Genomic DNA, 14,882 nt, shown 5'->3' on the forward strand with positions numbered 1-14,882 from the left:
CAGCCGGTCCGCGGATCAGACAAGAGAGACGACAGCTCATGCGCTCTTCCTCTCCGTCGCTGCAGGTTTTGCTCTGAGCGGCTGCAGTCGTTGCTGCGGACCCTGGAGATCGCCGACATCGCAGACTTCTCGGCCGTCACGCTCATTTCGAGCTTCGCCACACTCGTCAGCACCTACAGTCAAGGTACGGAGACTCTCTGGTGGATCGTTACGTTCTGCGGCCCCGACTGTGAAAGACAGGGCGGTGCGATGTTGTCAAATTGGAGTGATGCTTTTGGTTTATAGGACCATTTTAATGAAAGTCAAAGAAGCTTTTTTGTTAATCACATTCATCCTTATTAAGCCACAATAGATTGTGTGTAACATATTTAATTAGCCGGTCAATTTACCCACAAAACTGTATTTTTTGAAGTATTGTTTTTTTACTTTGAATTCAAATAATAATGAGATTGCATTCCGTTTACGGCTCAATGCTCCAGACCAGTCCCAGGTTGAACGTGTCCTAATAGGAAATTTAAGTCGCCGTGTACACAAAGTTGTGGAGATCAAGTCAGCAGTAATCATCCCGGAAACATTTGGCGGAGTCGTTGGTTTCATTCCTGCATGTCCAGAGTGGGATGCAGTGGCTGCTGGTTGGATTCAGTCCGAGGTGGCTTACATATGGAGGGCACTACCCAAAATATAAAGGGAGGGCCTTCACAGTTTCTCGTCACGCTGGGTGTGACTACACCTCTGGATTTCTCCCCCTGGAGCTCGTACCCATGTCTCCACAAAGCTTCTTCACTTCAGACAGGTTGTGACGAGAAGCTCCGCCCTCCTCCGTCCTTTAGTTTCCTTCCTACAGTGACGTTATTGGAATGACCCTGCCACAAAGCATTCACACCACAGTTGCGGCAAAATCACATTATACGTTAAGCTTTTTTTTTTTTTTTTTTTCCCCAAGGTTTTACGATCATAATCGAACCCTTTGAAGACCGAACGCCGACAATCGCCAACCCCGTGCTTCACTTCAGGTGAGCCACACGTGTTTGAATGGATCAATCTTTCTGTTGCGTCATTCGTGTTTAACGTGTTAGCTCAGAGGTGTTTTGATAGGGGCCAGATTTGACTAGGATTACAAAGGCCAATAAAAACAATGAATATAATAACATTTGCAATCATAGAGCTACAAACCAGACATGGAGACGCAAACTCTGTCTTCTTGTTAGTGCAAGTGTGTGACGCTAACGTAGCTAATGCAACATCGAAATTGATGCAAACGAAACAGCAGAAGTTGAGACTGTTGGTGTGCTTCATTGTTTACAATCCAGACAGACACAAAGTTCTGCAATACTACATAAACCATTATCTCCTATATCTTCAGTCAACACATCAGCCACACACAGCTGGGTGCAAGTCGAAAACGTTTTTCTTGCTACTTTTACATCACTGACGTGCATCTTTCCCACAATGCAAACCCAAATCTGAAAAGTCTTCTGTTCACCGTTTCCTCCCTCAGCTGCATGGACCCGTCGATCGCCATCAAGCCTGTTTTTCAAAGGTTTCAGTCAGTCATCATCACCTCGGGGGTGAGTCAGTGACTCCCTCTATTACAAACCATATGAAACGCCTTCTTTACTGAACTGAAAACTTCTAGGAAATGGCAAACCTACTTTTGTTTCAGTTCTGTTAAGTGCGTCAGTCATCGGGAGTGTTAAAGAAGAAAAGTCCAGCTTGTGGTTAATGAACTTCCTCTTTCACTGTTGAAAGACGAATAACTGGTTGTAACGTCCTTTAGACTCTGTCTCCACTGGACATCTATCCCAGAATCCTCGACTTTCGCCCCGTCACCATGGCGTCCTTCACCATGACGCTGGCTCGGACATGCCTCTGTCCTCTGGTGAGTGTGAGACACAAACACTCACACTCACTCTGCCCTGGCAAGAAACGTCACTCTCCTGACCAGCCGAATTCACATATTTATCACATGTGCTTTTTCTTCCTGCTTGTGTAGATCGTTGGACGAGGAAACGATCAGGTGGCTCTGAGCTCAAAGTTTGAGACGCGAGAAGACTTCGGTTTGTTTGATGTCTCTTCTTTGCATCAGAGAAATATCCTAGAAGTAGCTACCGTGTTTTCCGGACTGTTGAAACTAAGCCACACCAGCAAAATTTCAAAAGACTAAAAAGTGCATATATAGGCCGCACTTAACCATAAGCAGCCTATAGCGCTGTCCATGCTGCAACAGCGCAGGAATTTCACTGCAGGAATACTGGGATTGCTCATATTTTTAGCACCTGAATGCATCAGTCGGCTCCCGACCACAGAAAGCAGCACAAGACGAGGCCACCAAGAGCAGAAATGTCACTTTTAAGGCAAGTTTAGGAGAAGCAGAGGCACTCGAGACAGCATGTATCTACGTGCAGAAGTAGAATCTGGCGGCATGAAGCCCGTTAACCTGTAAAAATCCATAAATTAGCCACAGGGTTGAAAGTGTGGGGAAAAAAGTAGTGGCTTATAGTCTGGAAATTACGGTATATTAGTCCTGAAAGACCGTCAGACTTCACTACATAGTGATTTAAAATGTTGTGTTCTTTTGTCTGAAGACCAAAAAGTTTTAGTTTCTTTTAAAAGAAAGAAAGCACGTCTGCCTTTTTTTCTGCTGGACACACGACTGCACCAAAAAACTCCAATGACATCTCCATACTAGTGATCTGTTACACAGTTCATGTGTAGTTTCTGCTCCAGACTTTATACGTTCATGATTATCAAACATTTAACTGTTGACGTCGCCTGATATTAGCGTGATCAGTATCTTAAACAGCAAAAATTCACCGGAGAATATTTAATTAAACATCTTACCACTTTAGCAGCGCAAATGAAATTAAAAAACAACCTTATGAATAAAAAGGTGTGACTTTTTCATGTTGTTTTTTCCAGCTGTGATCCGTAACTATGGCAACCTCCTCCTGGAAATGTCGGCCATTGTTCCCGACGGCATCGTAGCTTTTTTCACCAGCTACGTCTACATGGAGAACATCGTGGCGTCCTGGTACGAGCAGGTCAGTCAGACAATCACTCATAATAGAATTCACGGTACATTTATCAGAAGCAGTAAAGTGTGAAACCGCTTGAGCTGCCAGTGCAACGTGAATAAAGAGACGTAAGGGATTCTTATGTAGCTGTGTTTAGCTACGATTTAGCTCAGGGTGGTTTAAATAAACTTAACTGGGCCTCTGACTTTTTGGGGTTTTAAGCAGGAGGAGTCAGAGAAGTTACCACAGGAGGCTGGCATAAATAAATAAATAACAAAAAGACGGTGTGCTCACCTGGAGAGCACATTTTCAGCACTCTGGGGTTTAATTTTCACATTTTCTTAAATTCTTCGCCGGCCTTGATGTCATATTTGGTGAATGTCTGAGCGTGCTGAGGGTCAAATTTAGATCAAATGACGTGAAGGTATTATGATAATAAATAAACCAAGAAAACCTTTTGGGCTCGGTCCCTAATAATAATAATAATAATACTGATCTGAGGAAATTCAGTTTCCTTCAGCACTTTCTGTACTCGGACCCTAAATATCTTTTCCATCAACTTTGCTGCTAAATAAAAAAGTTTTCCATTTAAATCCAGAACCTCTGATGCCTCATTTGTTTGTCTTTCTTTTAAGAATTGGTAACATAATGAATTAGTCGACTTTGAACTATTAATTGAATAAATGTGAAGGGAATCTCTCTGAGGCGGACTTGAATAGGAAGTGAAAGTATGGAAGCTCTGCAGTGTAAAACCTCCAGAGGAAGTGGTGTGGCGGCGTAAAGACCAGAGCGTTCCTCTCAAAGAGCCTCTGAGTTCAGACGACGGGAGCCACAGGACGACCAGACTCAGGAGTCTTTTTTTTGAGGATCCTTCCCTCTTGCTTTGTTTGCTTGAGTTCAGGGCATCCTGGAGAACATCCAGAAGAACAAGCTGATCTTCATCGAGACGCCGGACGGGGCCGAGACGAGCATGGCTCTGGAGAAATACCAGGAGGTTGGTCACGAAACAACTGGCAGAAGCGATGCCGCGGTGTCTTGAAGAGTGTGTTTGCCTCCCGTGACGGGTCTCTCTTTCCCTCCAGGCCTGTGAGAACGGCCGAGGAGCCATCCTGCTGTCTGTGGCTCGAGGCAAAGTGTCCGAAGGAATCGACTTTGGTAAGTCAGACCCCTCAACCTCCCAGTGCTTTCTGGAATTATTCACATCATGATGCAACATCAGCTGTAGTGAAAGTGGACAGTCTTCCTGCCCGGGTTTGATGTGATAAGTGTGTTTTGTGTCCAGTCCATCACTTTGGCCGGGCCGTCCTCATGTTCGGGGTTCCTTACGTTTACACGCAGAGCCGCATCCTGAAGGTGAGACACGCCTGCTTGCAGCTTCAAGTCCTAGTGAAACGTAAAACACTACTTTGAAAAAAACGCTAGTTGGGTTCTACTTATAAGGTTTCTCCGACTCTGCCCCACCACTGTTGTCAGTGTTAGTTACCTGACATCAGTGTTAGTTACCTGACATCAGTGTTAGTTACCTGACATCAGTGTTAGTTACCTGACATCAGTGTTAGTTACCTGACACCAGTGTTAGTTACCTGACATCAGTGTTAGTTATCTGACATCAGTGTTAGTTATCTGACATCAGTGTTAGTTACCTGACATCAGTGTTAGTTACCTGACATCGGTGTTAGTTACCTGACATCAGTGTTAGTTATCTGACATCAGTGTTAGTTATCTGACATCAGTGTTAGTTACCTGACATCAGTGTTAGTTACCTGACACCAGTGTTAGTTACCTGACACCAGTGTTAGTTACCTGACATCAGTGTTAGTTACCTGACATCAGTGTTAGTTATCTGACATCAGTGTTAGTTATCTGACATCAGTGTTAGTTATCTGACGTCAGTGTTAGTTACACCAGTGTTAGTTACCTGACATCGGTGTTAGTTACCTGACATCGGTGTTAGTTACCTGACACCAGTGTTAGTTACCTGACATCAGTGTTAGTTATCTGACGTCAGTGTTAGTTACACCAGTGTTAGTTACCTGACATCGGTGTTAGTTACCTGACACCAGTGTTAGTTATCTGACATCAGTGTTAGTTATCTGACACCAGTGTTAGTTATCTGACATCGGTGTTAGTTACCTGACATCAGTGTTAGTTATCTGACGTCAGTGTTAGTTACCTGACATCAGTGTTAGTTACCTGACATCAGTGTTAGTTACCTGACATCAGTGTTAGTTATCTGACACCAGTGTTAGTTACCTGACATCAGTGTTAGTTACCTGACATCAGTGTTAGTTATCTGACACCGGTGTTAGTTATCTGACACCAGTGTTAGTTACCTGACATCAGTGTTAGTTATCTGACGTCAGTGTTAGTTATCTGACATCGGTGTTAGTTACCTGACATCGGTGTTAGTTACCTGACATCGGTGTTAGTTATCTGACACCAGTGTTAGTTATCTGACATCAGTGTTAGTTATCTGACATCAGTGTTAGTTATCTGACATCAGTGTTAGTTACCTGACATCAGTGTTAGTTATCTGACACCAGTGTTAGTTACCTGACATCAGTGTTAGTTACCTGACATCAGTGTTAGTTATCTGACATCAGTGTTAGTTACACCAGTGTTAGTTACCTGACATCGGTGTTAGTTACCTGACATCAGTGTTAGTTATCTGACACCAGTGTTAGTTATCTGACATCAGTGTTAGTTATCTGACACCAGTGTTAGTTACCTGACATCGGTGTTAGTTACCTGACATCGGTGTTAGTTACCTGACATCAGTGTTAGTTATCTGACACCAGTGTTAGTTATCTGACATCAGTGTTAGTTATCTGACATCAGTGTTAGTTACCTGACATCAGTGTTAGTTATCTGACACCAGTGTTAGTTACCTGACATCAGTGTTAGTTATCTGACACCAGTGTTAGTTACCTGACATCAGTGTTAGTTATCTGACATCAGTGTTAGTTACCTGACACCAGTGTTAGTTACCTGACACCAGTGTTAGTTACCTGACATCAGTGTTAGTTACCTGACATCAGTGTTAGTTACACCAGTGTTAGTTACCTGACATCGGTGTTAGTCACCTGACATCGGTGTTAGTTACCTGACATCGGTGTTAGTTACCTGACATCAGTGTTAGTTACCTGACATCAGTGTTAGTTATCTGACATCAGTGTTAGTTATCTGACATCGGTGTTAGTTACCTGACATCGGTGTTAGTTACCTGACATCGGTGTTAGTTACCTGACATCGGTGTTAGTTACCTGACATCAGTGTTAGTTATCTGACATCAGTGTTAGTTACCTGACACCAGTGTTAGTTACCTGACATCAGTGTTAGTTATCTGACATCGGTGTTAGTTACCTGACATCGGTGTTAGTTACCTGACATCGGTGTTAGTTATCTGACATCAGTGTTAGTTACCTGACACCAGTGTTAGTTACCTGACACCAGTGTTAGTTACCTGACATCGGTGTTAGTTACCTGACATCGGTGTTAGTTACCTGACATCAGTGTTAGTTATCTGACACCAGTGTTAGTTACCTGACACCAGTGTTAGTTACCTGACATCGGTGTTAGTTACCTGACATCGGTGTTAGTTATCTGACATCGGTGTTAGTTACCTGACACCGGTGTTAGTTACCTGACATCGGTGTTAGTTACCTGACATCGGTGTTAGTTACCTGACATCCGTGTTAGTTACACCAGTGTTAGTTACATCAGTGTTAGTTACCTGACACCAGTGTTAGTTACCTGACATCAATGTTAGTTACACCAGTGTTAGTTACCTGACATCAGTGTTAGTTACCTGACATCAATGTTAGTTACACCAGTGTTAGTTACCTGACATCAGTGTTAGTTACCTGACATCAGTGTTAGTTACATCAATGTTAGTTACATCAATGTTAGTTACATCAGTGTTAGTTACATCAATGTTAGTTACACCAGTGTTAGTTACCTGACATCGGTGTTAGTTACCTGACATCGGTGTTAGTTACATCAATGTTAGTTACCTGACACCAGTGTTAGTTACCTGACATCAATGTTAGTTACACCAGTGTTAGTTACCTGACATCCGTGTTAGTTACATCAATGTTAGTTACATCAGTGTTAGTTACATCAGTGTTAGTTACATCAATGTTAGTTACACCAGTGTTAGTTACCTGACATCAGTGTTAGTTACCTGACATCGGTTTTAGTTACCTGACATCGGTGTTAGTTACATCAATGTTAGTTACATCAATGTTAGTTACATCAGTGTTAGTTACATCAATGTTAGTTACATCAGTGTTAGTTACCTGACACCAGTGTTAGTTACCTGACATCAATGTTAGTTACACCAGTGTTAGTTACCTGACATCAGTGTTAGTTACCTGACATCAGTGTTAGTTACATCAATGTTAGTTACATCAATGTTAGTTACATCAGTGTTAGTTACATCAATGTTAGTTACACCAGTGTTAGTTACCTGACATCAGTGTTAGTTACACCAGTGTTAGTTACCTGACATCAGTGTTAGTTACCTGACATCCGTGTTAGTTACACCAGTGTTAGTTACCTGACATCGGTGTTAGTTACCTGACATCGGTGTTAGTTACCTGACACCGGTGTTAGTTACATCAATGTTAGTTACATCAGTGTTAGTTACCTGACATCCGTGTTAGTTACATCAATGTTAGTTACATCAGTGTTAGTTACCTGACATCAATGTTAGTTACACCAGTGTTAGTTACCTGACATCAGTGTTAGTTACCTGACATCAGTGTTAGTTACCTGACATCAGTGTTAGTTACATCAATGTTAGTTACATCAATGTTAGTCACATCAGTGTTAGTTACATCAATGTTAGTTACACCAGTGTTAGTTACCTGACATCAGTGTTAGTTACACCAGTGTTAGTTACCTGACATCAGTGTTAGTTACCTGACATCCGTGTTAGTTACATCAATGTTAGTTACACCAGTGTTAGTTACCTGACACCAGTGTTAGTTACACCAGTGTTAGTTACCTGACATCAGTGTTAGTTACCTGACATCAATGTTAGTTACCTGACATCAGTGTTAGTTACATCAATGTTAGTTACATCAGTGTTAGTTACCTGACACCAGTGTTAGTTACCTGACATCAATGTTAGTTACACCAGTGTTAGTTACCTGACATCAGTGTTAGTTACCTGACATCAATGTTAGTTACCTGACATCAGTGTTAGTTACATCAATGTTAGTTACATCAATGTTAGTTACACCAGTGTTAGTTACCTGACATCAGTGTTAGTTACACCAGTGTTAGTTACCTGACATCAGTGTTAGTTACCTGACATCCGTGTTAGTTACACCAGTGTTAGTTACCTGACATCAGTGTTAGTTACCTGACATCAGTGTTAGTTACACCAGTGTTAGTTACCTGACATCAGTGTTAGTTACCTGACATCAGTGTTAGTTACCTGACATCAATGTTAGTTACCTGACATCAATGTTAGTTACATCAATGTTAGTTACATCAGTGTTAGTTACATCAATGTTAGTTACATCAATGTTAATTACACCAGTGTTAGTTACCTGACATCCGTGTTAGTTACATCAATGTTAGTTACACCAGTGTTAGTTACCTGACATCAGTGTTAGTTACACCAGTGTTAGTTACCTGACATCAGTGTTAGTTACCTGACATCCGTGTTAGTTACATCAATGTTAGTTACACCAGTGTTAGTTACCTGACACCAGTGTTAGTTACCTGACATCAATGTTAGTTACACCAGTGTTAGTTACCTGACATCAATGTTAGTTACCTGACATCAGTGTTAGTTACATCAATGTTAGTTACATCAATGTTAGTTACATCAGTGTTAGTTACATCAATGTTAGTTACACCAGTGTTAGTTACCTGACATCAATGTTAGTTACACCAGTGTTAGTTACCTGACATCAGTGTTAGTTACACCAGTGTTAGTTACCTGACACCAGTGTTAGTTACCTGACACCAGTGTTAGTTACCTGACATCAGTGTTAGTTACCTGACATCAATGTTAGTTACCTGACATCAGTGTTAGTTACATCAATGTTAGTTACATCAATGTTAGTTACATCAGTGTTAGTTACATCAATGTTAGTTACACCAGTGTTAGTTACCTGACATCAGTGTTAGTTACACCAGTGTTAGTTACCTGACATCAGTGTTAGTTACCTGACATCCGTGTTAGTTACACCAGTGTTAGTTACCTGACATCGGTGTTAGTTACCTGACACCGGTGTTAGTTACCTGACATCAGTGTTAGTTATCTGACATCAGTGTTAGTTACCTGACACCAGTGTTAGTTACCTGACACCAGTGTTAGTTACCTGACATCAGTGTTAGTTACCTGACATCAGTGTTAGTTACACCAGTGTTAGTTACCTGACATCGGTGTTAGTCACCTGACATCGGTGTTAGTTACCTGACATCGGTGTTAGTTACCTGACATCAGTGTTAGTTACCTGACATCAGTGTTAGTTATCTGACATCAGTGTTAGTTATCTGACATCGGTGTTAGTTACCTGACATCGGTGTTAGTTACCTGACATCGGTGTTAGTTACCTGACATCGGTGTTAGTTACCTGACATCAGTGTTAGTTATCTGACATCAGTGTTAGTTACCTGACACCAGTGTTAGTTACCTGACATCAGTGTTAGTTATCTGACATCGGTGTTAGTTACCTGACATCGGTGTTAGTTACCTGACATCGGTGTTAGTTATCTGACATCAGTGTTAGTTACCTGACACCAGTGTTAGTTACCTGACACCAGTGTTAGTTACCTGACATCGGTGTTAGTTACCTGACATCGGTGTTAGTTACCTGACATCAGTGTTAGTTATCTGACACCAGTGTTAGTTACCTGACACCAGTGTTAGTTACCTGACATCGGTGTTAGTTACCTGACATCGGTGTTAGTTATCTGACATCGGTGTTAGTTACCTGACACCGGTGTTAGTTACCTGACATCGGTGTTAGTTACCTGACATCGGTGTTAGTTACCTGACATCCGTGTTAGTTACACCAGTGTTAGTTACATCAGTGTTAGTTACCTGACACCAGTGTTAGTTACCTGACATCAATGTTAGTTACACCAGTGTTAGTTACCTGACATCAGTGTTAGTTACCTGACATCAATGTTAGTTACACCAGTGTTAGTTACCTGACATCAGTGTTAGTTACCTGACATCAGTGTTAGTTACATCAATGTTAGTTACATCAATGTTAGTTACATCAGTGTTAGTTACATCAATGTTAGTTACACCAGTGTTAGTTACCTGACATCGGTGTTAGTTACCTGACATCGGTGTTAGTTACATCAATGTTAGTTACCTGACACCAGTGTTAGTTACCTGACATCAATGTTAGTTACACCAGTGTTAGTTACCTGACATCCGTGTTAGTTACATCAATGTTAGTTACATCAGTGTTAGTTACATCAGTGTTAGTTACATCAATGTTAGTTACACCAGTGTTAGTTACCTGACATCAGTGTTAGTTACCTGACATCGGTTTTAGTTACCTGACATCGGTGTTAGTTACATCAATGTTAGTTACATCAATGTTAGTTACATCAGTGTTAGTTACATCAATGTTAGTTACATCAGTGTTAGTTACCTGACACCAGTGTTAGTTACCTGACATCAATGTTAGTTACACCAGTGTTAGTTACCTGACATCAGTGTTAGTTACCTGACATCAGTGTTAGTTACATCAATGTTAGTTACATCAATGTTAGTTACATCAGTGTTAGTTACATCAATGTTAGTTACACCAGTGTTAGTTACCTGACATCAGTGTTAGTTACACCAGTGTTAGTTACCTGACATCAGTGTTAGTTACCTGACATCCGTGTTAGTTACACCAGTGTTAGTTACCTGACATCGGTGTTAGTTACCTGACATCGGTGTTAGTTACCTGACACCGGTGTTAGTTACATCAATGTTAGTTACATCAGTGTTAGTTACCTGACATCCGTGTTAGTTACATCAATGTTAGTTACATCAGTGTTAGTTACCTGACATCAATGTTAGTTACACCAGTGTTAGTTACCTGACATCAGTGTTAGTTACCTGACATCAGTGTTAGTTACCTGACATCAGTGTTAGTTACATCAATGTTAGTTACATCAATGTTAGTCACATCAGTGTTAGTTACATCAATGTTAGTTACACCAGTGTTAGTTACCTGACATCAGTGTTAGTTACACCAGTGTTAGTTACCTGACATCAGTGTTAGTTACCTGACATCCGTGTTAGTTACATCAATGTTAGTTACACCAGTGTTAGTTACCTGACACCAGTGTTAGTTACACCAGTGTTAGTTACCTGACATCAGTGTTAGTTACCTGACATCAATGTTAGTTACCTGACATCAGTGTTAGTTACATCAATGTTAGTTACATCAGTGTTAGTTACCTGACACCAGTGTTAGTTACCTGACATCAATGTTAGTTACACCAGTGTTAGTTACCTGACATCAGTGTTAGTTACCTGACATCAATGTTAGTTACCTGACATCAGTGTTAGTTACATCAATGTTAGTTACATCAATGTTAGTTACACCAGTGTTAGTTACCTGACATCAGTGTTAGTTACACCAGTGTTAGTTACCTGACATCAGTGTTAGTTACCTGACATCCGTGTTAGTTACACCAGTGTTAGTTACCTGACATCAGTGTTAGTTACCTGACATCAGTGTTAGTTACACCAGTGTTAGTTACCTGACATCAGTGTTAGTTACCTGACATCAGTGTTAGTTACCTGACATCAATGTTAGTTACCTGACATCAATGTTAGTTACATCAATGTTAGTTACATCAGTGTTAGTTACATCAATGTTAGTTACATCAATGTTAATTACACCAGTGTTAGTTACCTGACATCCGTGTTAGTTACATCAATGTTAGTTACACCAGTGTTAGTTACCTGACATCAGTGTTAGTTACACCAGTGTTAGTTACCTGACATCAGTGTTAGTTACCTGACATCCGTGTTAGTTACATCAATGTTAGTTACACCAGTGTTAGTTACCTGACACCAGTGTTAGTTACCTGACATCAATGTTAGTTACACCAGTGTTAGTTACCTGACATCAATGTTAGTTACCTGACATCAGTGTTAGTTACATCAATGTTAGTTACATCAATGTTAGTTACATCAGTGTTAGTTACATCAATGTTAGTTACACCAGTGTTAGTTACCTGACATCAATGTTAGTTACACCAGTGTTAGTTACCTGACATCAGTGTTAGTTACACCAGTGTTAGTTACCTGACACCAGTGTTAGTTACCTGACACCAGTGTTAGTTACCTGACATCAGTGTTAGTTACCTGACATCAATGTTAGTTACCTGACATCAGTGTTAGTTACATCAATGTTAGTTACATCAATGTTAGTTACATCAGTGTTAGTTACATCAATGTTAGTTACACCAGTGTTAGTTACCTGACATCAGTGTTAGTTACACCAGTGTTAGTTACCTGACATCAGTGTTAGTTACCTGACATCCGTGTTAGTTACACCAGTGTTAGTTACCTGACATCGGTGTTAGTTACCTGACACCGGTGTTAGTTACCTGACACCGGTGTTAGTTACATCAATGTTAGTTACATCAGTGTTAGTTACCTGACATCCGTGTTAGTTACATCAATGTTAGTTACATCAGTGTTAGTTACCTGACATCAGTGTTAGTTACCTGACATCAGTGTTAGTTACATCAATGTTAGTTACATCAATGTTAGTTACATCAGTGTTAGTTACATCAATGTTAGTTACACCAGTGTTAGTTACCTGACATCAGTGTTAGTTACACCAGTGTTAGTTACCTGACATCAGTGTTAGTTACCTGACATCCGTGTTAGTTACATCAATGTTAGTTACACCAGTGTTAGTTACCTGACATCAGTGTTAGTTACCTGACATCCGTGTTAGTTACATCAATGTTAGTTACACCAGTGTTAGTTACCTGACATCAGTGTTAGTTACCTGACATCCGTGTTAGTTACATCAATGTTAGTTACACCAGTTTTAGTTACATCAGTGTTAGTTACATGACATCAGTGTTAGTTACCTTACATCAATGTTAATTACACCAGTATTAGTTACATCAGTGTTAGTTACCTGACAGCAGTGTTAGTTACCTTACATCAATGTTAATTACACCAGTATTAGTTACATCAGTGTTAGTTACCTGACATCAGTGTTAGTTACCTGACATCAGTGTTAGTTACATCAATGTTAGTTACACCAGTTTTAGTTACCTGACATCGGTGTTAGTTACCTGACATCGGTGTTAGTTACCTGACACCGGTGTTAGTTACCTGACACCGGTGTTAGTTACATCAATGTTAGTTACACCAGTTTTAGTTACCTGACATCGGTGTTAGTTACCTGACACCGGTGTTAGTTACCTGACACCGGTGTTAGTTACATCAATGTTAGTTACATCAATGTTAGTTACATCAGTGTTAGTTACATCAATGTTAGTTACACCAGTGTTAGTTACCTGACATCGGTGTTAGTTACCTGACATCGGTGTTAGTTACATCAATGTTAGTTACATCAATGTTAGTTACATCAGTGTTAGTTACATCAATGTTAGTTACACCAGTGTTAGTTACCTGACATCGGTGTTAGTTACCTGACATCGGTGTTAGTTACCTGACACCGGTGTTAGTTACCTGACACCGGTGTTAGTTACATCAATGTTAGTTACATCAGTGTTAGTTACCTGACATCCGTGTTAGTTACATCAATGTTAGTTACATCAGTGTTAGTTACCTGACATCAGTGTTAGTTACCTGACATCAGTGTTAGTTACATCAATGTTAGTTACATCAATGTTAGTTACATCAGTGTTAGTTACATCAATGTTAGTTACATCAATGTTAGTTACATCAGTGTTAGTTACATCAATGTTAGTTACACCAGTGTTAGTTACCTGACATCAGTGTTAGTTACCTGACATCCGTGTTAGTTACATCAATGTTAGTTACACCAGTGTTAGTTACCTGACATCAGTGTTAGTTACCTGACATCCGTGTTAGTTACATCAATGTTAGTTACACCAGTTTTAGTTACATCAGTGTTAGTTACATGACATCAGTGTTAGTTACCTTACATCAATGTTAATTACACCAGTATTAGTTACATCAGTGTTAGTTACCTGACATCAGTGTTAGTTACCTGACATCAGTGTTAGTTACATCAATGTTAGTTACACCAGTTTTAGTTACCTGACATCGGTGTTAGTTACCTGACATCGGTGTTAGTTACCTGACACCGGTGTTAGTTACCTGACACCGGTGTTAGTTACATCAATGTTAGTTACACCAGTTTTAGTTACCTGACATCGGTGTTAGTTACCTGACATCGGTGTTAGTTACCTGACACCGGTGTTAGTTACCTGACACCGGTGTTAGTTACATCAATGTTAGTTACATCAATGTTAGTTACATCAGTGTTAGTTACATCAATGTTAGTTACACCAGTGTTAGTTACCTGACATCGGTGTTAGTTACCTGACATCGGTGTTAGTTACATCAATGTTAGTTACATCAATGTTAGTTACATCAGTGTTAGTTACATCAATGTTAGTTACACCAGTGTTAGTTACCTGACATCGGTGTTAGTTACCTGACATCGGTGTTAGTTACCTGACACCGGTGTTAGTTACCTGACACCGGTGTTAGTTACATCAATGTTAGTTACATCAGTGTTAGTTACCTGACATCCGTGTTAGTTACATCAATGTTAGTTACATCAGTGTTAGTTACCTGACATCAGTGTTAGTTACCTGACATCAGTGTTAGTTACATCAATGTTAGTTACATCAATGTTAGTTACATCAGTGTTA

The 14,882-nt window shown here is 40.4% G+C and overlaps 1 protein-coding gene across 2 annotated transcripts in view; it reads left to right on the plus strand.

Moving 5' to 3' along the window:
* The window catches only part of ercc2 (excision repair cross-complementation group 2), a 30,219-nt gene that overhangs the window by 7,383 nt on the left and 7,954 nt on the right, over window positions 1-14,882 (plus strand). For both annotated transcript variants that reach the window (XM_080504542.1, XM_080504541.1), the window contains exons 12-20: window positions 66-184; window positions 944-1,013; window positions 1,499-1,568; window positions 1,778-1,879; window positions 1,994-2,057; window positions 2,920-3,041; window positions 3,916-4,008; window positions 4,097-4,169; window positions 4,297-4,367. In XM_080504542.1, coding sequence (XP_080360668.1) covers window positions 66-184; window positions 944-1,013; window positions 1,499-1,568; window positions 1,778-1,879; window positions 1,994-2,057; window positions 2,920-3,041; window positions 3,916-4,008; window positions 4,097-4,169; window positions 4,297-4,367 — 784 coding nt within the window. The remainder of the gene's footprint in view (window positions 1-65; window positions 185-943; window positions 1,014-1,498; window positions 1,569-1,777; window positions 1,880-1,993; window positions 2,058-2,919; window positions 3,042-3,915; window positions 4,009-4,096; window positions 4,170-4,296; window positions 4,368-14,882) is intronic.

The sequence above is a fragment of the Blennius ocellaris genome (assembly GCF_963422515.1).
Source record: "Blennius ocellaris genome assembly, chromosome: 2".
Lineage (NCBI taxonomy): Eukaryota > Metazoa > Chordata > Actinopteri > Blenniiformes > Blenniidae > Blennius > Blennius ocellaris.